Below are 24,626 nucleotides of genomic sequence, written 5' to 3'. Positions count from 1 at the left end.
GCAAGCCACTCCTGTATTCTTGCTTGGAGAATCCCCATGGACAGAGGAGCCTGGTGAGCTGCAGTCCATGTGGTCACAAAGAGTCAGACACAACCGAAGCGACTTAGCATGCATGCAAAGTCATTAGCAAAAAAAGCATAAAGTGAGAAATGCATATTGAAATGAAGTACAACATAACCACATTTATTAAGAATGTATTTTAACATCAAACGGCAACTTTCAACAATGCAAAAACTGCAGTTATGTTTGTACCAACCTAATAGTTACTGTTTATTAGTTATCTATTGTGGTATAACCAAAACCAATTATACATCCTCCCTCCTTAATTTATGACTCAAAAACAACAATAAACATTTATTATCTTATATATATTCCATAGGTTAGGAATTCAGAAGTGGCTTAGTTAGTAAGTTCTGTCTTAGGTAGGATCTATCATGAGTTTGTGTTCAAGATATTGGCTGAGCTGCAGATATCTGAAGATTTTATTGGGGCTAGAGAATCTGCCTCCAGATGACTCACTCACATATCTGATGGCAAGAGAACTCAGTGTTAAGGGAATCACTGATCAAAACAACCTACACTGGCTAGGCACCATAGTAACCACGTGTATGAGTTATCTTACAACAGGAGGTCCTGGTAAAGAATGTGGAACTAACAAGCTACCACCAACAGGAAGAATTCAGGAAAGGTCAAAAGGAGAGAGGAGATGCTAGTTCATATGTCCTACCAACCTCCCAAAATCCTTCTCACTGGAATCCATCTTGGCTGAGCAATACACCATTAGGAAGGACCCTGAGTCAGAATGATTGGCCAGAGACAACCCAGAAACTAACTCCATTACTATAAACCAAAGACTGTGAGCCACGTGGCAGAGAAGTTCTTCTATGTTCCCTTAACCTGCTACTCTCCACCCAGGCACCCCTTCCCAATAGTCTCTTGCTTTGTCAGCATGTGTGTCTCTTCAGATAATTCATTTCCAAGCATTAGACAAGAGCCCACTCTCGGGCCCTTGAGGGAGTTCCCCTTCCTCCAACATCAGTTCTTTACCACATGGACTTCTCAATAGGACTTAGGGCCTTGACTGTCCTTATGACACAACAGCTGTCTTCTCCCTTGAGTGAATGATCCAAAAGTGTGAGACAGAAGGCATGCCTTTTTCAGAAATGTAGCCTCAGAAGGTGTATACTTTCATTTCTATAATATCTTAGTGGTTATACAGGTTAGCCCCATTCGATGTGAGAGTGGAATACACAAAAGGAAGAATATCAGAAGGTGAGAATCATTGTGGGCCATCTCAAAGCCTGACTACCGCTGTACCCAACACTAACTTCAGTTTACACTTCTCCTTTCCAGCCATGTGGATAAAACAGGAAAAGAGTCCACTAATTTAAAGTTTGTGAGATTCCTTCTTTCCACTTTCAGCTTGTCTTCAGGAAAGTAGTCAAAACTACTTCTTCAGGCTCTTTAGGAATTCACTTTGAGGCTTTCCTGGAAATGGGTAAATGTAGGTCAAATTGCTTACCAATTGTTATCACTGTCATTCATTTATTCTCTCCTATGTGTTGTAACAGAGCTAGCTTAATATGCCAAAGCTTTTGGGAGTGGGGTCATTAATGTGAGATTTTCATTTTGAGGTTTAAATTTCCTCTTTATTGTCTTATTCTTATGTTAGATTTATATGACAAGATGGTTCTTAAAGACAGTATATTCCTATAATCTGTAAGTGATTAACATAGACTTTCCAGGTCCTCTAATAAGTGTCTTTGATCATATTCTAAGTTGTTTGAAAATCAGAATGAGAAAGTCAAATAGCAAGTATTTGTTAGAAATCAACCATTTTAGGCTTTCTCCTGAACTATCACTTCCTGAATGCCAGAACAGAATAAGTGATACATACCTTATATATGTGACTTGACTAATCTATGAGATGTACTGAAATTTTAGTGAAGCTTAATATATACAGAACAATTTGAAATACAGCAACCACCTCCAGTATATTTGATTCTCAACAAAGAAGTTAAGACTATATGAGTTTCCATTTGAAACACAAAAATATTAGGAGATTTTCATTAACAGAAATGTTTGGTTAAGTCTCATTTTGAATTGCTTCAGTGATTTAACTTCCCATTGTTTACCTATAGAAACACATGTGAGAAATTTTTCCTAGTGAAACCACAGTATTTTATAAAAACTCTCAGGAGCAATGATAATCTATAGGAAAATGAAAAAAAAATTAAAAGGGATAGATCCCTGTACTTTGAAACTGTATAAGTATTTACCTCTGGAGAATAAAAATATGGAGGTATATGTTCTCAAAAACTAAGATACGAAACCAACAGATATCTTTTAAAAGTAGTGGATACATTTTCTATAACATTCCAGTACCATATGGCCATGTCTGTTTCATAAGATCATGAGCATGATTCCTCTCCCTTCACAGGAGTCCAGAGTAAGCCCAGCTCATTCGGGAGTAAGAACACTCATCTAGAGGACCTTCATACTTCTATTGGTACCCACATTTATCCCCAAACACAGCCTCACTGCCATTATCTGTTTTGAGGCTGTTGGAACTAAATTCATTATACTTTTTATCTCTGCTGCTGCTAAGTTGCTTCAGTCGTGTCTGACTCTGTGCAACCCCATAGATGGCAACCCACCAGGCTCCCCGTCCCTGGGATTCTCCAGGCAAGAACACCACAGTGGGTTGCCATTTCCTTCTCCAATGCATAAAAATGAAAAATGAAAGTGAAGTTGCTCAGTCGTGTCCAACTCTTAGGGACCCCATGGACTGCAGCCTACCAGGCTCCTCCATCCATGGGATTTTCCAGGCAAGAGCACTGGAGTGGGTTGCCATTGCCTTCTCCCTTTTTATCTCTATTTGTCAATAAACACAGGAAGCCTCAGATTTCTAAGTCTTTCCTTATCACCTAATAATTACCATCTGGTCTTCCTAGCTTCTATTTTGTTTCCATTTCCTACCCCTTACCAACTCATGAAACCCTTCTGTTAGATCTTCTGGAACATCTACATCCCTTATCTCATAAGCCTCTCTTAATATTCTCTGCAATTTTTCATAGTTTAACTGATGGTTTACCTTAGTTTATTTTGATGACACTGATTCCCTTATAGTCTTCTCAATTTGTGCCTGTCTTTTTTTTTCCCATTCCAATTCCCGTATATCATTAGGCCTGCCCCCGCTTCCTTGCATCTTTTTAAAAATAAATCTCATGTCTTCATACTATACCACCAATTACCCTCCTTGTTGGCACCATCTACCAATTCCTGAGTCAGATCTCCTATACCTATTTCTCTAAGAATAGTTCTTTGTTCTCTATTGATATTTCTAACATTAACTAGTATCTTAAACATTGGTGATTTAAATATCCACTTAGATAACCTTTCCAGCATTCTAGCCTCACTTCCAGATGGGGAGAGATGCCTTCAAGTCTTTGTACAAATTGTCTTCTCAGTAATGTCTTCCCTGATCACAATATTTAAAACTGCAGCCACTAGCTTCCCTAGTACATGCTATCACTTTGCCTTGCTTTTTCCCCTTCATAGCATTAATCACCTTCCAATGTAAAATACAATTTTGCATTTATTTTGTTCATTTAACTATCCCACTGAAAGTATGCTTTGTGAATACAGTGATATTTGTGTTTTGTTTATTACTATGGGATCTCAATGCTTAGAACAGTACCTGGAATATCATAGGTAATCAATAAATATGTGTTGAGTAAATGAATTTATACAAAGATGATTCAATATTAAGAAACTGAATATACCAATAGATCAAAAGTAAAACTATTATAGATCTCCATAAACATTAAAAAGGCATTTGATCAATCAGAATAGAAGAACAAGTTCTTAACACAAAAAACAAAAGTTACTATCAGGGTGAATGAGGAAACATCAGAAATATTCTAAAGGGGAGAAATAAGAAATAAAACCATCATTTAACTACTATTATGTAACATAGTTCTGGAGGTGCTAACTCATGCAATTCAACAGGAAAGAATTAGGAGGTAATTATCACTATCTGAAGGAAGAGTGGCAGCGGCTGTGCAGTGCTGGAGCTGCTGCAACTGCGTGGTGCTGGAGTGACTGTGAGGAGATACCCCACGCCAAGGGCAGAGAAGCCCCGGCAAGACGGTAGGCACTGGAGCAACTTTGAGGAGATACTCCATGTCCAAGGGCAAAGGAGAAGCTCCAGCAAGATGATAGAAGGGGTGAAATAGCATTTAGAATTAAACCCCATACCCGCCAGAGATGCTCAGAGGGCTCAAACAAACCTTGTGCGCACCAGGACCCAGAGACACCACAGAAACCAAGACAGAACTGTGTTTGAGTGTCTCCTGTGAAGGTACGGGTCAGCAGTGGACTGCCGTGGGGGCAGGGGCTCTGGGTGCAGCAGACTTGGGCTGGGTGCAGCTGACTTGGGTATGGCATAAGACCTCTTGGAGGAGGTCGCCATTAACCCCACCACAGAGTTGCCAGAACTTACACAGGACTGGGGAAACAAACTCTTGGAGGGCACAAACAGAACCTTGTGCACACCAGGTCCCAGGAGAAAGGAGCAGTGACCCCAGAAGAGACTGACCCAGACTTGCCTGTGATTATCCAGGAGTCTCTGGTGGAGGCGTGGGTTGGTGGTGGCCTGCTGCAGGGTTGGGGGCACTGAGTGTAGCAGTGAGTGCATGGGACCTTTTAAAAGAGGTCGCCATTATCTTCACTGCCTCCACCACAGTTTGGTCCCAGGTAAACAACATGGAGGGAACACAGCTTCACCCAACAACAGAAAATTGGATTAAAGATTTACTGAGCATGGCCCCGCCCATCAGAACAAGACCCAGTTTCCCCCTCAGTCAGTCTCTCCCATCAGGAAGCTTGCATAAGTCTCTTATACTTCTCCATCAGACTAAAAACCACCATCAGAGAAAACTAACCAAACTGATCACATGGACCACAGCCTTATCTAATTCAATGAAACTATGAGCCATGCCGTGTAGGGCCACCCAAGACGGACAGGTCATGGTAGAGAGTTCTAACAAAACATGGTTCACTAGAGAAGGAATAGGCAAACCACTTCAGTATTCTTGCCTTGAGAAGCCCGTGAATGATATTAAAAGGCAAAAAGATAGGGCACTGAAAGATGAACTCCCCAGGCTGACAGGTGCCCATTATGCTACTGGAGAAGAGTGGAGAAATAACTCCAGAAAGAATGAAGAGATGGAGCCAAAGCAAAAACAACACCCAGTTGTGGATGTGACTGGTGATAGAAGTAAAATCCGATGCTGTAAAGAGCAGTGTTGCATAGGAACCTGGAATGTTAGGTCCATGAATCAAGGCAAATTGGAAGGAGTCAAACAGGAGATGGCAAGAGTGAATGTTGACATTTTAGGAATCAGCGAACTAAAATGGACTGGAATGGGTAAATTTAACACAGATGACCATTACATCTACTACTGTGGGCAAGAATCCCTTAGAAGAAATGGAGTAGCCATCATAGTCAACAAAAGAATCTGAAATGCAGTATTTGGATGCAGTCTCAAAAATGACAGAATGTCTGTTCATTTCTAAGGGAAACCATTCAATATCACAGTAATCCAAGTCAATGCCCTGATCAGTAATGCTGAAGAAGCTGAAGTTGAATAGTTCTATGAAGACCTACAAGACCTTCTAGAACTAACACCCAAAAAAGGTGTCATTTTCATCATAGGGGACTGGAATGCAAAAGTAGGAAGTCAAGAAATACCTGGAACAACAGGCAAATTTGGCCTTGGAGTACAGGATGAAGCAGGGCAAAGGCTAATAGAGTTTTGCCAAGAGAACACACTGGTCATAACAAACACCCTCTTCCAACAACAGAAGAGATGACTCTATACATGGACATCACCAGATGGTCAACATCGAAATCAGACTGAGTATATTCTTTATAGCCAAAGATAGAGAAGCTCTATACAGCCAGAAAAAATAAGACTGGGAGTTGACTATGGCTCAGATCATGAACTCCTTATAGCCAAATTCAGACTGAAATTGAATAAAGTAGGGAAAACCACTAGACCATTCAGATATGACCTAAATCAAATCCCTTACGATTATACAGTGGAACTGAGAAATAGATTCAAGGGATTGAATCTGATAGGCAAAGTGAGGTTCATGACAATTTACAGGAGGCAGTGATCAAGACCATCCCCAAGAAAAAGAAATGCAAAAAAGGCAAAATGGTTGTTTGAGGAGGCCTTATAAATAGCTGAGAAAAGAAGAGAAGCTAAAGGTAAAGAAGAAAAGGAAAGGTATATCCATTTGAATGCAGAGTTCCAAAGAATAGCAAGGAGAGATAAGAACAACTTCCTCAGTGATCAGTGTGAAGAAATAGAGGAAAACAACAGAATGGGAAAGACTAGAGATCTCTTCAAGAAAATTAGAGACACCAAGGGAACATTTCATGCAAAGATAGGCTTGATAAAGGACAGAAATGGTATGGACCTAACAGAAGCAGAAGATATTAAGAAGAGGTGGCAAGAATACACAGAAGAACTGTACAAAAAAGATCTTCACGACCCAGATAATCATGATGGTGTGATCACTCATCTAGAGCCAGACATCCTGGAATGTGAAGTCAAGTGAGCCTTAGAAAGCATCACTACTAACAAAGCTGGTGGAGGTCATGGAATTCCAGTTGAGCTGTTTCAAATCCTGAGAGATGATGCTGAGAAAGTGCTGCACTCAATATGCCAGCAAATTTGGAAAACTCAGCAGTGGCCACAGGGCTGGAAAAGGTCAGTTTTCATTCCAATCCCAAAGAAAGGCAATGCCAAAGAATGCTCCAACTACTGCACAATTGCACTCATCTCACATGCTAGTAAAGTAATGCTCAAAATTCTCCAAGCCAGGCTTCAGCAATACATGAACCATGAACTTCCAGATGTTCAAGTTGGTTTTAGAAAAGGTAGAGGAACCAGAGATCAAATTGCCAACATCCGCTGGATCATCAAAAAAGCAAGAGAGTTCCAGAAAAACATCTATTTCTGCTTTATTGACTATGCCAAAGCCTTTGACTGTGTGGATCACAATAAACTGTGGAAACTTCTGAAAGAGATGGGAATACCAGACCACCTGAACTGCCTCCTAAGAAATCTGTATGCAGGTCAAGAAGTAACAGTTAGAACTGGACATGGAACAACAGACGGGTTCCAAATTGGGAAAGGAGTACGTCAAGGCTATATATTGTCACTCTGCTTATTTAACTTATATGCAGCATATATCATGAGAAACACTGGGCTGGAAGAAGCACAAACTGGAATCAAGATTGCCAGGACAAATATCAATAACCTCAGATATGCAGATAACACCACCCTTATGGCAGAAAGTGAAGAGGAACTAAAAAGCCTCTTGATGAAAGTGAAAGAGAAGAGTGAAAAAGTTGGCTTAAAACTCAACATTCAGAAAACGAAGATCATGGCATCTGGTCCCATCACTTCATGGGAAATAGATGGGGAAACAGTGGAAACAGTGTCAGACCTTTGTGTTTTTGGGCTCCAAAATCACTGCAGATGGTGATTGCAGCCATGAAATTAAAAGATACTTGCTGCATGGAAGAAAAGTTATGACCAACCTAGATAGCATATTCAAAAGCAGAGACATTACTTTGCCAACAAAGTTCCATCTAGTCAAAGCTATGGTTTTTTCAGTAGTCATGTATGGATGTTAAGAGTTGGACTATAAAGACAGCTGAGGGCCAAAGAATTGATGCTTTGAACTGTGGTGTTGGAGAAGACTCTTGAGAGTCCCTTGGATGGCAAGGAGATCCACCAGTCCATCCTAAAGGAAATAAGTCCTGAATATTCATTGGAAGGACTGATGCTGAGGCTGAAACTCCAAAACTTTGGCCACCTGATGAGAATAGCTGACTCATTTGAAAAGACCCTGATGCTGGGAAAGATTGAAGGCAGGTGGAGTAGGGAAGACAGAGGATGAGATGGCTGGATGGCATCACCAACTCAATGGCATAAGCTTGAGTAAACTCCAGGAGTTGGTGAGGGACAGGCAGGCCTGGTATGCTGCAGTCCATGGTGTCGTAAAGATCAGGCATGACTGAGCAACTGAACTGAACTGAACTGAACTGAAGGAGGAGCCTTCCAACTGGAATGAACAGCAAGAATCAGGAAATAACATACTGAAGAAACAGAAAGAAGGCCAAGGTGGCTAGAACATAATGAACAAGGAATACAATGTGGCATTAGATGAAACTGAAGAGTATGCAGGGGCAGATCATCTAAGACCTCAAGGATTAAGATAAAGAATTTGGATTTTGTCCTAAGTGCAATAAGAATCCATCAGGGGTTCTGAGTGAAGAAGTGATGTGATACACTTTTTTGTTTTAATTTTACTTTACAATACTGTATTGGTTTTGCCATACATCAACATGAACCCGCCACGGGTGTACACGTGTTCCCAATCCTGAACCCCCCTCCCACCTCCCTCCCCATACCATCTCTCTGGGTCATCGCAGTGCACCAGCCCCAAGCATCCTGTATCCTGCATCAAACCTAGACTGGCAATTCGTTTCTTACATGATATTATACATGTTTTAATGCCATTCTCCCAAATCATCCCACCCTCTCCCTCTCCCACAGAATCCAAAAGACTGTTCTATACATCTGTGTCTCTTTTGCTATCTCGCATACAGGGTTATTGTTACCATCTTTCTAAATTCCATATATATGCGTTAGTACACTGTATTGGTGTTTTTCTTTCCGACTTACTTCACTCTGTATAATCGGCTCCAGTTTCATCCACCTCATTAGAACTGATTCAAATGTATTCTTTTTAATGGCTGAGTAATACTTCATTGTGTATATGTACCACAGCTTTCTTATCCATTCACGGCATACACACCAAGGAAACCAGAATTGAAAGAGACACGTATACCCCAATGTTCATCGCAGCACTGTTTATAATAGCCAGGACATGGAAGCAGCCTAGATGTGATACACTTTTTAAAAGGATTTCTCTGGACACTGTGGGAAGTTTCCAAAGGAGCGAGAGTTGGAGCAGGGAGATGAATCAAGAGAGAATCATAATGGTCCAGTTGAGAGGTGATGGTGGTTTGAAAGATGATGGTAGTTGCTATGGTAATAACAATTAGATGGATTTAGAATATATTTTGAAACCAGAGCCAATAAGACCTGTTGATGAATTGCACATGAGGTATAAAGAAAAGAGAAATAAGGAATGATTTAAATTTTTAGCTTGTGCAATTAGGTGAATGTTGTCTTCTCTTGAGATGAGTAAGATCAATAGGAAATAAGCTTGGAGAAGAGAAGAGTTCTGTTTTGGACATGTTAGGTTTGCACTGCCTATTAAACAAGTGGGAGATGTCAAGTGAGAGGTTGGTTATAGGAATCTGAAGCTCTGAAGGGATTAAGACTACACAGATAAACAGCATTTAAAACCATGGGATTAGAGAAATAATACATAGGTCTTTTTAAGAGACCTAGAGAACTTCAGGCAGGAGAAGAGCCAGTGATCTGGAAGCAAAGGAGATGAGGAATGTCCAGAGATTTTGGAGGAAAACCAGGAGAGTGAGGTCATTAAAGAGAAAAAAAAGTGTTGAGAGTAAAATAGAAAGTGTCTTGCTACAGGGAACTAATGAAAAAGTGGTCAACCACAGTCTTTAAGAAATAAGAAATTCTCTACCATCTGAAAGTAGTTCTTGTTGGTGCCTTCATTTTAAAAAAGCACTCTTTAAAGTGAAATGTTTTCTGACAAAATAGACTTCATTTAGTTACAGAGTCTTAATATAAAAAAATTACAAATTGAATACTGTTTGTAAAAGAGCAACTTCAAATCAGCTAGAGAGATAAATGTATCGTGTTTTGAATTAGGTTCTGTGAGTAGACAGATTAAAAGTCTATTTTAAATATAAAGTTTATTAAAATAAATACTTTTGTATTCAAAAAAAGAAGGAAGGAGTAATCAACAGGGTAGAATATTGCTGAGTGGCCATTCTCATGTCTTCAACCTCTCTTTTTCTAATTTTGTCTAGGACAACTCTTCACTTTTTAGGATTGTTCCTCTTATTGCAGGATTTAGAGAATCCCTGGCCCCTGAGTACTAAAGGTCAATAACATCCTGTAGCCAAAAATGCCTTTACCCATTTCTGTGTGTATGCTAGTCATGTCCAACTCTTTCCAACCCCATGGACTGCAGCCTTGCCAGGTTCCTCTGTTCATGGCATTTTCCAGGCAAGAACACTGGAGTGGGTTGCCATTTCCTGCTCCAGGGGATCTTTCCCACCCAGGGATCAAACCGAGTCTCTTGCATCTGTTGCCTTGGCAGGCAGATTCTTTACCACTGAGCCACCCGAGTGGCCCCTACCCAATTCTAGAAGTCCCCTAAAGGCCTGTACCATGACTACTTCTTTATGGTTTGTTCATTAAGTCTAATGACACATAGTAGTCACTCAATAAATATTACATGAGTAAGTGAATGGATTCCTGTCATTAACTGAAAAATATTCTTTTAAAAATCCCTAAACCAGGCCTCCTCTTCACCACCCATCTCCTCTCTTTCCTCCCTTTCACTGGTAAACTGTCTCAAAGAATAATCTATATTTACTGCCTTCTCTTCCTCATTTCTTCTCCGCTTCTCAGCTTTCTGCAACCCAGTGTTAACCCCTATCATGCCTCTGAAGCTGCTCTCTTTCAAAAATCACCGAAGACTTCTTAATCCTGCTTTACTTCTCTGCAGCAATAGATACTATTATGGTTTTCACCATCTTTGCATATCCTTTTCTGTTCCTTTCCTTTATCCATCCCTCAAATATTTATATTTTCTATGGTCTATCTGTGAATCCACTTGCATGGATTCAGAAGGTTCTTCCAGTTCTGGTTCAAGAATTCTGGAACATATAATTAAAATATTTGATAAAACCTCCTCCAAATGACATAATCAAAATAAAATTACTGATTTTGCTACCAAGTAATATATACAGGACATCTTTCACCCTTATTTAATCCATGACCTTAAGCCCATCTCAAACTCCCTCCCCCTCTCTCTCTCTCTCTCTCTCTCTCTCAATCTATCTATACCTTTCTCATTACAGGGGACTTTTTTTTTATTACATACTGCAGCTTATGGGATCTTCCCTAACCAAGGATCAAACTTGCATTCCCTGCAGTGGGAATGAGGAGTCTTAACTACTGGACCAGTAGGGAAGTCTTATAGGGGACTTTTATTTTCAACTCTACTAATTTTGGTATTATTTAAAACTTTAAATATATATAATTTCCATCATAAGATATATATTAAGTCTATACAGTTAGTTTAGCTATTAAGGAGGTATTCATCCCCCTACCATCATTGTGGAAAAATATTATGATATTAACCATAATGTATGTATATTACTGAAAGAACTATTAGAAATTTAATTGAAGGTTTACTGTGCTGCCTGGAGCTGATAATGAGGAATTGTATTACAGCTTAAATATCTTTCTCCTTGCCACACAGTCTGATATATAACCAATCAAGTAAAGTTAGCATAATCAGAAAGCCTAGAAAAAAAGATGTCCATTCTCCAGAATTTTAAATGGAAAGGAGAATCCATTCCATTATCAAGCAGCCAAATCTATTTATTTATAAGAAGTAAATGAAAATAACTGTTTTAACCTTAAGAGAGAAATCAGGATTTGAGAAGCATACCCAAAAAACAAGTGAATTCTCAGAGGATGTGCACACACTTTGCTCAGAATGATTGCTAGCTCTTTCTGAGATGAATACGTGGATAAACATGTGACTCCTGATTGTGTCTGCCAGATGGTGACTGACTCCCATCCTATCCCTGACTTCCATTCCATTCCCAGTTAGATTTAGAGATGGAGTAAGGCTCATATCCCAGTGAGGAGGTGACAATGAAAAATAAAAACAGGCTTAATGGCTTCTTTTCAAAGTCACATTAGCATGTTTCCTTATCAATAGAGGTCCATTATAGTAGGAGCATCAAAATATTATATATCCATTGCAGCTCAAAAAGAATATGAAGCCATCTGCTGGCTTGTCCCTGCTCCTAGAACAAATGGTGGGCCATTTGGCAGAAAATCAAGAAACCTAGTCATTCATTTTTGGATTTTAGAGATAGTGCGCTGTTAAACACCCATGGGTGAAGATGGAAATCCGCTGACCTACCTCTCCACTGCACCCATCCTCATTCCTGCAATTAACAGTCCTATGGGGAGGCCTCCTTACACATCTTTAATATCTAAAATTCATTTTTCACACTCCCCAGCTGACACCCAAGAAGTCAGGTACCACAGACATCCCTGTTTGTCAGGGGTAGGCAGGCTCCCATTCTTCTCACCTTGCTTCTATGACAGTTTCCTGGCTTCTCCATCATCGTTTGTATTCCAAAGCCATGCCATAATTCCAACCTTTGATGGACAGGGAGGCCTGGTGTGCTGTGATTCATGGGGTCCCAAAGAGTCGGACACGACTGAGCGACTGAACTGAACTGAACTGAACGTCTCTCAGTTTTCAATACCTAGCCTGGAAACTGACTGAGAATTTACAATGTCTGTTTGAACTTTGTCTCTGATTATTGAGGCTTCCCAAGGGTCATCTATTCTGTCTTCAATTAGTCGCATTTCTGCAAGTTTCCTAGTATCCCCCTCCATACTTACCCCTCTCCAAACACACATACTTACTACTTAAAAACAGTTCTACTTCATTCCAAGCCAGACACAAAGCCAGCAAGCAGTCTGTGGTAGTATATTCTAACCCCTACAGAGAACAAACACCAATCTGAAAATCAACATCTCTAGTTTCTATCTTTGAATTCCATACATATTTGTATTTCAAACTCAGTATAGCCCAAACTTAATATTTTTGTTCTAGAACTTTGTCTTCTTTCTCTTGCATCCATGCCCGATCCCTAAAAAACAAATAAAACCACCCTATCTTTACTCTCATTCCAGAAGTAATACAGAGTAGTTATAAAAAATATAGAAAATTCAGATGAGCAAATATGAATTAAAAAAACATAAGCCTGCTATCCAGATATAAACCACTTTACCTTCCCATATCTTGATTAATGCCATCACCATTCACCCAGTCACCCAAGCTAGAAATCTGACTCCTGTTTCTCCCTTACACATCACATTCGACCACTTTCTAAATACTATCAATACTACAATTGAGAGCTTCCCTGGCGGCTCAGTGGTAAAGAATCCACCTGCCTATGCAGGAGACACAGTCCGATCCCTGTCTGGTAAGATCCCACATGCTGCAGAGCAACAAAGCCCACACGCCACAACTACTGAAGCCTGCCCACTTAGAGCCCATGCTCTGCTACAAGAGAAGCCACCTCAGTGAGAAGCCTGCACAATGCAATAAAGAGTAGCCCCTGCTCACCGCAACTATTAAAAAAAAAAAAAAAGCCCACGTGGCAACAAAGACCCTGCACAGCCATAAATTAATTAATTCAAAAAATACTACAATTGATCCTTGAACAACATTGAGTTTGAACTGTGTGGGTCCACTTATCTGTGTATTTTTTTTTATACATACATACTACAGGACGACACATCTGCAGTTGGTTGAATCCATGGGTGCAGACTGACAGGTGTAGAGGGCCAAGTATAAAGTCAGAACTAGATTTTTGACTGTATGGAGTGTAGGCACCCCAAACCCCCACATTGTTCGAGAGTCAACTGTATCTCAAAAATGTCTACTGAAACCATTTTTTCCTCTCTGTCCCCAGAGCCATAGTCCAGGCTCTTATTTCTCTTACCTGAACTAGTGCAATTGACTATCAGTTGGTTTTCCTATCACCATTCTCCCAAACTCACACTCATCTCTTACCATGCTGCTGCTGCTGCTGCTAAGTCACTTCAGTCGTGTCCGACTCTGTGCAACCCCATAGACGGCAGCCCACCAGGCTCCCCCGTCCCTGGGATTCTGTGGGCGAGAACACTGGAGTGGGTTGCCATTTCCTTCTCCAATGCATGCAAGTGAAAAGTGAAAGTGAAGCTGCTCAGTTGTGTCCGACTCTTCATGACCCCATAGACTGTAGCCTACCAGGCTCTTCCGTCCATAATCTCCACCAAATTCTCCACCATAATCTTCCAAAATAGAGTTGTTTTGAAATATACATCTACTCATTTAACTCACCCACTTTAAAACATCTAAGAACTCTAAATCCCACAGTAAGCCCAAATTTCATGGCATCTGAGTCTGCTCAGGCTACCAAAACAAAGTACTATAGGCTGGAAGTCTGAGTATGCCAGACATACCAGCATGATTGGCTTCTGGTGAGAGCTCTCTTTCTGGCTTATAAGATGGCTACCTTTTCGTTATTCTCACATGGCAGGGATAGAAAGCAAGCAGAGAAAGTGCTCTGGTGTCTCTTTTATAAGAGCACTAATATCATCATGATGGCCCTACCCATGTGACCTCATCTAAACCTAGTTACCTGCCAAAGGCTCTAATCTCTGAATACCATCACGTTGGGAGTTAGGGTTTCAAGATACAAATTGGGGGGGACACAATTCAGTCTGTAACATATGGTATGATATTCAAAGACTTTTACAACTAGCTCTAAGCTGGGTATTCTGTTTTATTACTCCAAGCCAAAGAATTCTGGGGCTCGAAGACCATTGCAAATAGTTCTCTAAACACATTGTATATTATACTCTCACAGCACTACACCTTTGTTCACTCTATTTACGCTTCTTAGACAGCTCCAACCTGGCAAACCATTGTGCCCCTCAAATGTCATCAGATGCCACCTGTATTGTGAAGTCTACCTGAATTTCCTCTTTTTTGTACCCAGATCACTTTGCATACACTTCTATTAAATTCAAACTGGGCCTAGGTTCAAATTGTACTTCTGCCAGAGTCTAAATGCATGACCTTAAGCAAGTTACTTAACCTCCTTGTGCTTCAAGAACTGTATTTATAAAACAGGAATAATAGCACTTATTTCATCAAGTTTTGGTGTGAAGATTAATGAGTTACTATGTGCAAAGTTCTTAGGGAAATGCCTGGCACATAGTAAGCATTGTATCAGTTGTTTGTTGTTATTATATCATGTTAAGTAAAAACAATCAGGATAAAAACTTTTATTTATGGACTGCAAATGTAGGGAAATGGCTCCACTATGGCACTCTGGCAATCTTGCACTATTCACATAGGCCATGTAGGCAAGGCTTAGCTGCAGTCTGCCCGAGGTCTTGGCAGAACATCCTGTAATTGATCTTGGAGCATGAGAAGACAGGTGGTCTTGTGAGGAGCTATCTCAAGGCTGTTTCTTATCTGTCTTTCTACTTTGTGGGAAACTCCCTATCTTACAGGAGGCTGTCATGAGGTTCCAACAAAGCAGAGGACTTTCCACCTCCCTTTCCCTAGGTATAGATGCAGGCTATAAAACAGCTTAGCTGCAGTCTAGAGTTGGTTCTTCAGCAAGAGTGTCTCACTACTCATGTTACCTGTCATCAGGCTCCTATAGTTCACTGTCGTCCTGCGGGGCAAAGGGACATGGGGATCTGACACCTGCTGATTCTGCTTATGCCATTTGTGTAAATCATAAACTATATCTTTTGGGGCTTATTTCCTTATTGGATGGATCTATGAAAATCTGTGCTGCTTATGGACTGTTTGATCTCTTAACAGTAATCACCTGGAGAGAAGGAGAACCTTATATTTATTTTGTTTAACACTGCATGTCAAGTAACTGGCCTACAGTAAATGCTCAAGAAGTATGTGTTGAATTTTAAAAATTACAGAAAACAATGATAAATATGTATTCAATAATATGTATCAAATCCATTATAGTAGAAGTCTTGTGGGGAGGAATGGAGAGTATAGAAGATAAAAGATAAAATATGATTTAAGATAAAATAAAATAGAAGGATTCTACTCATGAGGATTAAAGAAAAACATGCATGCCATCTAGGAGAAAAGGCCCTCTAGACTCTCTTACGTTAGTATAAGAGACCTTGTAAGCTTGACCTTATTTTCTCAACTGTAATATAAGGAGGAAATCCTAAATCAACATCTTTCAAACTGTGTTCCAAAGAGCCCCAATTTTTCTCCTAGGAGCTGTGTCATGGATGATGGTACCCTTTTAACTAAGGCAGCAGTATTTGTTTCATATGTTTGGCTTTCTCATAGAATTTTGCTTGAAGAAAAGGGTTGGCAACCCAAAACAAAACAAACATGCAAACCACTGGCCTAGTTCTAGCTCTAAAATTAATGTACAGCATGATGATAATAGTTGATAATGCTGTATTGAATACTCGGAAATTGCTAAGAGAGTAGACTTAAGGTGCTCTCACCACACACACACACACACATACACAAATGGTAGGCAAGGAGATGGTATGTTAATTAGCCTGGCTGTAGGAATCATTTCACTATGTCTATATATATCAAATCAACATATTATATGCTTTAAATATACACAATTTTTATTTTAAAATAAGATGCCTAAATATAGATTAAGGCAAGGGAAACTTAGTAGCTACAAACTCAGAATTGGAGCAGCAGGCATAATTTGGATAATGGAACTCTCTGGTTGGGGTTAGAAGGAAAGGATGGAAGGTTTGCTGAAAACATACATATTCCTAACTCTAATTTTTGTTTGATTTAGGACTCATAAATCTTGCTTTCTTATAGGGAGTCTGGAGAGGGTAAAGGAAAGGTGGTTCTTATAAATTTTTAAAACCCAAATCAGTCCTTGTATTTAAATAGATTGTTATGGTCCTATTATTGGATTGGCCAAAAAGTTCATTCAGGTTTGTCTGCAAGATGATGGAAAACACGAACGAACTTTTTGGACAACCCAGTACCTTCCTCAGCTTTAGCAGAGGGCTTCTTCTTTAAGTCTCTGTGTCAGATTGTTACATAGAGATCAGATCCAGGCCCCAAACATCATATTTAGCTAATCCTAAGGTGCTATTTTCCTCACATTTTTCTGTTTCTGTTATTGGGATGAATCACACAATCAATGTTCATATTTAATGCGGTAGTATACCTATTTTTCCTTTGTTGCTAAACAAATAGCATATCTACAATTTGATGATGTCTTACAGTTGAGAAAATGCCATATTATTAACAGAAATACTAAGCTTAAAATTTGTGCAAGAAATATTTGAGATGAGGTCATCAACCTCTGCAGTCAGAGCCTTCCCAGAGGGGTTAAGTAATGACAGTGGGTGTCATCATAAAATTCAAGCTGCAGATTGTTTTTTTTTTTTTCTTTTTTGAGAGACAGCTTACCAGTATACTGTCCACAATTATTCTTTATTCTTGCTTACACTCAATGCTTACCCAAATAGGCCATGCTGTCTCATGCCTGGATACCTTGCCATGTGCTCTTTCTTCTGCTTGGAATGCTCTTCTTGGAATGTTGTCCATTGGAGAAATCCTATCCACCCAACGTTGATCCCTTTCTACTTTGTCATCACATACCTGGTAAACGCCTCTAAATACGTACTTACCACACTGAACTACAATGATTTATTAGGTTTCCATTCCCTTAACTGTAAATTCCTTGATGGTAATTGACTGTTTATTATTTGTCTTTGCATCCCTAATACTTAAGGACAGTGCCTAATAAGCAGTAGTATTCACTAACTATTGAAAGATTGAATGTATGAATAAAAAGAATGCTATACATGTGGTAAAGTGCCATAGCATGAACAAATATTTCATTTGTTGCTGGCATTCAAAGGTATTCATTTCTTGTGCAAACCTTCTGGATTCCTGGTAAATTTACAGTCGTCAGCACAGAGCATAATTGTTACTAATAAAATGAGTTAATTTATGCTAGTTTTATTTCTCCAATCGATTATAAGATCATTAGAGGGGGAAATCGAGTCTTTTTCTACATACCTGTTTCAGATAAACTATACACTCCTATTCTGAGGTGTGATTTAGTTTCCAAGATTCTTCACTCAGGATACCTTTATTATTGATGCTAGTCAGGACTGGAAAAGGTCAGTTTTCATTCCAATCCCAAAGAAAGGCAAGGCCAAAGAATGTTCAAACTACTGCACAATTGCACTCATCTCACATGCTAGTAAAGTAATGCTCAAAATTCTCCAAGCCAGGCTTCAGCAATACGTGAACTGTGAACTTCCAGATGTTCAAGCTGGTTTTAGAAAAGGCAGAGGAACCAGAGATCAAATTTCCAACATACACTGGATCATTGAAAATGCAAGAGAGTTCCAGAAAAATATCTATTTCTGCTTTATTGACTACGCCAATGCCTTTGACTGTGTGGATCACAATAAACTCTGGAAAATTCTGAAAGAGATGGGAATACCAGACCACCTGACCTGCCTCTTGAGAAACCTTTATGCAAGTCAGGAAGCAACAGTTAGAACTGGACATGGAACAACAGACTGGTTCCAAATAGGAAAAGGAGTACGTCAAGGCTGTATATCGTCACCCTGCTTATTTAACGTCTATGCAGAGTACATCATGAGAAACGTTGGGCTGGAAGAAGCACAAGCTGTAATCAAGATTGCCAGGAGAAATATCAATAACCTCAGATATGCAGATGACACTACCCTTATGGCAGAAAGTGAAGAGGAACTAAAAAGCCTCTTGATGAAAGTGAAAGAGGAGAGTGGAAAAGTTGGCTTAAAGCTCAACATTCAGAAAACGAAAATCATGGCATCCAATTCCATCACTTCATGGGAAAAAGATGGGGAAACAGTGGAAACAGTGTCAGACTTTATTTTTGGGGGCTCCAAAATCACTGCAGATGGTGACTGCAGCCATGAAATTAAAAGACACTTACTCCTCGGAAGAAAAGTTATGACCAACCTAGATAGTATATTCAAAAGCAGAGACATTACTTTACCAACAAAGGTCCCTCTAGTCAAGGCTATGGTTTTTCCAGTAGTCGTGTATGGATGTGAGAGTTGGACTGTGAAGAAGTCTGAGCGCCGAAGAATTGATGCGTTTGAACTGTGGTGTTGGAGAAGACTCTTGAGAGTACCTTGGACTGCAAGGAGATCCCACCAGTCCATTCTGAAGGAGATCAGCCCTGGGATTTCTTTGGAAGGAATGATGCTAAAGCTGAAACTCCAGTACTTTGGCTACCTCATGAGAAGAGTTGACTCATTGGAAAAGACTTTGATGCTGGGAGGGATTGGGGGCAGGAGGAGAAGGGGACAACCGAGGATGAGATGGCTGGATGGCATCACTGACTCGACGGACGTGAGTCTGAGTGAACTCCGGGAGTTGGTGATGGACAGGGAGGCCTGTCATGCTTCAATTCATGGGGTTGCAAAGAGTCGGACACGACTGAGTGACTGAACTGAACTGAGCAATTTTCATGAGAGAAATAGAAAGGCTCAAAACAGTTTTATTTATTTAGGGCCTAAAATTTCTTTAGAGTTTAGAGTAATTTGCAATATCAAACATCAAAAACATAATCTTACAGTCATTTAAGAGAGAGAAATTTGAATATTAGTGGTAAAACCCTGGGAGCTAATTACTTCAAGATCACTTGAAACCTAACTCATTAGAGTTTGAAAAATCTCCTGAGGTCCTTAAAGATGCTATTCCCATTATGGTTTTGATCCAATTGAATGTCTTAGATTTTGTTAATAAGAGAAAACCTGAAATTTATGCAAAAGAGAATCCATTTACCATTTGCTTAAGGAAAAATATTAAGCATCTCCTATGGGCACCTCAGTATTCTATGTCAGAGTATTCTAAGAGAGGGATGGGAAAATACAGATGCACAGCCTCTACTCTCAAAAAATAAACTCCCAGCACCAAACACCAGAATTACTAGTGTATATTGCCAAAGTGAGTTGCATTTCACACTCTTGGTTAGATCCAGTAAGGTAGTCTCACTGATATCACTGGTAGAAACATCATTTGGAGAAACAAACATCCTTTGCTTGGCAAAGGATGCTCTCCAACATGCTGTACATCATTCAGATAAGGGAGCAAAGCAACAATTTGGATGTCTTTTTAGAGTGTTAAGTCGGTAGTTCAGATCCAAAATTTAAGGGGAAAAAAAAATCTCCTTTTACATTCCCTAATGTAAGCTGAGTCATTAAAAGATACAGATATAAGAGATAAGACAGATTCAGGGAAGGAAATATTTCATTCTGATTGACTCTCAACTCATCAGAAATTAATAACCAATCAGATGGTATGGATAGGACAGAACTAGGATGAAAGAAAATTCAGTCTAGATTGGGTGGTGTTATTAAGCTAGAAATAGTGTGTTACATCATATGATTCTATTTATTTGTAAATCTTATCCACATGTGTAAACTTATTTTATTTTGTACATGTTTACCAATTTTAAACAAACAGTCTATTCTATTATTCCCTTAGTGCCTCAAACATAGCAACCACTATTTTTAAAGGGCTTACAGCCTTGAATAACAGTCAATTTAACTATAATGGTCATATGGAAAATGAGGAAGAGGGGAGAGGCTTACCACTAGATCCTTGCAGCATGCAGTTGACGCATCCTTTCTGGTCAATCCTAGGAACATATCTTCTGTTCCCACCTGCTGTTTGAATACAATTTCATATCTGAAAAAAAGCCAGTGATATAGAGACTCAAATGAAAGAGCAATTTCCTGTCACAGAGCAGAAAACTAGAAACTTATGAGGACATGTTATTACAAAAAATAAAAGGACAAAATAAATAAAGTGCTTGCAGTTTTTCAGGCATGTAGCATAACATAAAGAAAATAGAAGTCAGAAATTTAGTCAAAAATACCTAAAACTGTAAAGCAGGATTTATGTTGTATATACTTAATTGTCTAAAAATAAAATTTAACTGTTTCAGAGCTATATAAACAGTAGAAATAGAAGAAAAAAGGAAGGTCCTTTCCTGGAAAACAATGGCTCAGAAGAATAGTGGGCCCATAATCCAGAGTTTCATGAATAGAAAGAAACCTTCTGCCAAATTTAAGCCACAGATTAGAGTGAGAAAAATCCAAGGTTAGTACTCTTTCTGTCATTAACTGTGTGATCTTGGTCAAGTCGCAAACTCATGTGGTCTCAGCTTCTGGATTTGTACAATTTTTGGAAAGGGGTGAGTTTGAACTAAATGATCTCTTATTTAGATCTCTTAATTGTCTTTTCCACCTCAAAAATTCTACAGTAGAAATACTGATCATGTAGACAGCACAGCTACAACTACATGTTTTGAATCTACAGAATCCTTAGTTCAAGGAATGATTTTCCTGGTATTTTACCTCACACAAGACAATCCACAAAACTTTCCTAGGCCCCAAATTTTGGACCCTAGGGATACAGTGGTTTATAGAAACCCCCAGCCATAAATGAACCCTATCTTTTTAGATGGAATGAAGTAAGCAAACATTTACATATAATCTTGTCTGTTTAATTCTACTCTAATGAAGAAAAGGCAAATCTCTGGATAGAAAGACTAAAGGACAACATTGAACTTCTGACCACTTGTGAACCGGAATACCCAAGGATGAAAGAGGGATTTCTCTGAGTTGGAATAGGACTAAGAGTAAACAGCATTTTGAGATGGAACACTTTTTTCTTAATAGACTCTAACAGCTCCCAGGTATTTACACAGGTGAAACCAGGTTAAAACAAAACAGAAAGATATTGATCTACATGCCCTGGACTCCCACATGGATTTGCTCTGGCTGTTGCCCTTCCCCTCATCTCCAGATGCAATTTTCCAGCTGCCTTCTATATATATTTGCCTGAAGGTCCCACGGCACCTCACGATCCACACACCCAAACTCCAACTCCCACCAGTTCTACTTCACTATATTCCCAATCGCAGTTAATGGCTTCACTCTTCACCCAGTCACCCAAGCGACTAATCTCAGCATCATCTTTGATGTTCTCCTCTTATTCATCATATCTAATCAAGTACCAAACCTTCCTTCAAATATCTCTCAGATAAATACCCTCACATTTCTCTCTAAGGTCAGTGACTTAGCTCAGCTCCTTATTATTTTTATTTGGTAACTTGTGATGCTTCTTTTGTGATCTGCCTGTTCCCATTCTATATCCATTTTGTTCTTTATCAACTAGGACATTTTGAAATGTATTTGCATAAGATAGAAAGGAAAGATTAAAAAATCTTATAAAGCAATTTTCTTCATATCCTTACTGGAGTTCTTATTCATTTAAAGTTTTGAGGGATATTCTTTTGACAGAACATCAAACATCAGGATGAAAAGTAAAAATTTACTCAGATTTGGAGCTTGCCACATATGGCTCTTTGACATTCACTAAACTATATGACAAACAAATGATTTAATTCTTACCTTTCACAGGAATGTGTGGGCACTGTATAAACATAACCTGGGATTCACTCCCTTGATATTTAAGATGCAGACGGAAATGTTTTAAAATCCCCTTTGATTTCTCTTTTTATGAGATTTACTTTTTTTTAAACATTGTTTATTTGAAAGTTGACTACTTTTTTCCAGTTAATTATCTGCAGCCTCCCACTGCTTCTATTTTCAGAACTGAGGTAGAAGATAGAAGCATAGTTGTTTTTTTTTTTTAATATTGGACACAGTTTTATAGTCGGAATTAAAAAATTTCTCAGATCACTTACCATAAAAGTTTTCAATACATTTTAAAGTACATTGTAATTCAATAAGTATTGCTTTTGTTTTTCAAGCTATTCTAAATATTCAACCAAGATTTTATTTTAAAATACATATATTTAAAGCTTAGTGTAATCATTAATTTCAATTATGTATGTAAACATACTTTAATCTTAAAAGAATGAGTGATTTCATTTATTAGTATGCAAGGCTTTTTATGATAATTCTAAAATTCATATTTATGATTCCTACTGAAAAGGCTAGAAAGCAAGCCTTTAATCCTGCCTGCAAAATATACTAAACACAATACTAAAATAAGTAGTAAATAAGTCCAGGTAAAAGCTGATAATTGGTGGGAGAACATAGCATTTTACTCAGATTATGGAACACTGAGTAATTAAAAGCAAGTCTTTGACACAAAAACATGGCATAATAATTTAGTTTGTATGAATGCTTGTAATTTAACGGGCTGGTTTTACCCACTGGTACTTAAACACTATACAACTAAATGATACTAAATATAAATTTATAATGGAAGTGACTGTATTTTTCATCTTTTGCTAGATAATAACGGAAAGAAAGGTATTATGTTTTATTGTTTCTGCACTAGAAGGAAAAAAATAATCAATTACACATGCCTTCTGTGTGTCACCATAGTTTTACCTTTTATGTGGTAGAAATTACTTTGTGAATCTTGTCAACAATAGAATAGTATTAGATGACACATCTAAAACTCCCAAACATGTACCTGACTTCATTTGACTTACTCTGGAGTGTCTCTAACATCCCACACATCATGATGCTCTGCTCCTTCTGAAAATTCCTCTGGATTCCAGATTTCTTCACAATTTTCACTACTAGTTTGAGGGATGACTGTGAAGAAAGGGGAGATAAAGCTGAACCTCCTGCCCCTTTTACCCCTTGAAATTCCTCCTGTCCTTCTTCACATTAAATTTGGGATCACTGAAGTGAAACATTTTCTTTTTGTAATCACTAGCTTGTTTTTTGGTCAAAGGAAGTTAAATTAGTAACAGTTGACTTAAAGTTTTTAATTAACATACAACCAATACATTGAAGAGTTGTAATAATATATGTAGAAAATTTGGAAAAGATATATAAGCAAAAGAGAAGAAAATAAAATAATCTACAATCCAACCACTCATAGATAGTCAATGATAGCATTTTGGTGTATATCTTCCTAGTCTCTCTCTGCATATGTGTATATACACACATCTCTCTATATCTACAAATATATATATACACACACATATATGTGTATGCTGCTGCTAAGTCGCTTCAGTCGTGTCTGACTCTTAGCGACCCCATGGACTGCAGCCCACCAGGCTCCTCCGTCCATGGGATTTTTCTAGGCAAGAGTACTGGAGTGGGATGCCATTGCCTTCTCTGATATATGTGTATATACACATATAAAACATATAATATATAAATATTTAGTACATAAAATAGCATTGAATATAAAATATATATTATATATGTAATATATTGCACAACATGTATGCAAATAAATATTACGCTGTTTTTCAGAAACAAATAGGATCATATGTAAAATATTTTTATATCAAAGAACAAATCAAACAAGCAATCAAGATGATTTGGGTAGAAATATTTTATCTTGTACTAAGCTATATTATTGAAGGCAGGAGAAGGGGACAACAGAGATGGTTGGATGGCATCACCAACTCAATGGACATGACTTTGAGCAAGCTCCGGAAGTTGGTGATGGACAGGGAAGCCTGGCAAGCTGTAGTCCTTGGGGTCTCAAAGAGTCAGACACGACTGAGCAACTGAACTGCATGCAAGCCTGACATAATTCTTTAAAAATTCTATCAGTGAAAGAAATTGAGAACAGTTGAGACAATGATCGTTTTTAATCCAGTATTTTCCTCATGTAGACGTGAGCTCTAAAGAAAATGTCTTTTACTTGTCTTTTATGTCAAACTGAGCATGTTCCTGGGTTTCTACATGTTATATTCGAATGTTTAAAAGTAAATAAGCATGCAAAATCCTAGCTTGAATTTG

At 38.7% G+C, this 24,626-nt stretch overlaps 1 protein-coding gene across 1 annotated transcript in view; it reads right to left on the bottom strand.

The window, feature by feature from the left end:
* DNAAF6 (dynein axonemal assembly factor 6) overlaps nucleotides 1-24,626 on the bottom strand; it is a 47,416-nt gene that overhangs the window by 11,032 nt on the left and 11,758 nt on the right. The window contains exons 4-5 of the mRNA XM_068962532.1: nucleotides 23,354-23,459; nucleotides 20,472-20,568 (exon numbers count right to left, since the gene is read on the bottom strand). Of these exons, the coding sequence (XP_068818633.1) occupies nucleotides 20,472-20,568; nucleotides 23,354-23,459 (203 nt within the window). The remainder of the gene's footprint in view (nucleotides 1-20,471; nucleotides 20,569-23,353; nucleotides 23,460-24,626) is intronic.

This window comes from Capricornis sumatraensis, chromosome X (assembly GCF_032405125.1).
Source record: "Capricornis sumatraensis isolate serow.1 chromosome X, serow.2, whole genome shotgun sequence".
In the NCBI taxonomy this organism is placed as follows: Eukaryota; Metazoa; Chordata; class Mammalia; order Artiodactyla; family Bovidae; genus Capricornis; species Capricornis sumatraensis.
Note: the sequence above shows the minus strand (reverse complement) of the source record. Positions and strands in the feature narration are given on the sequence as shown.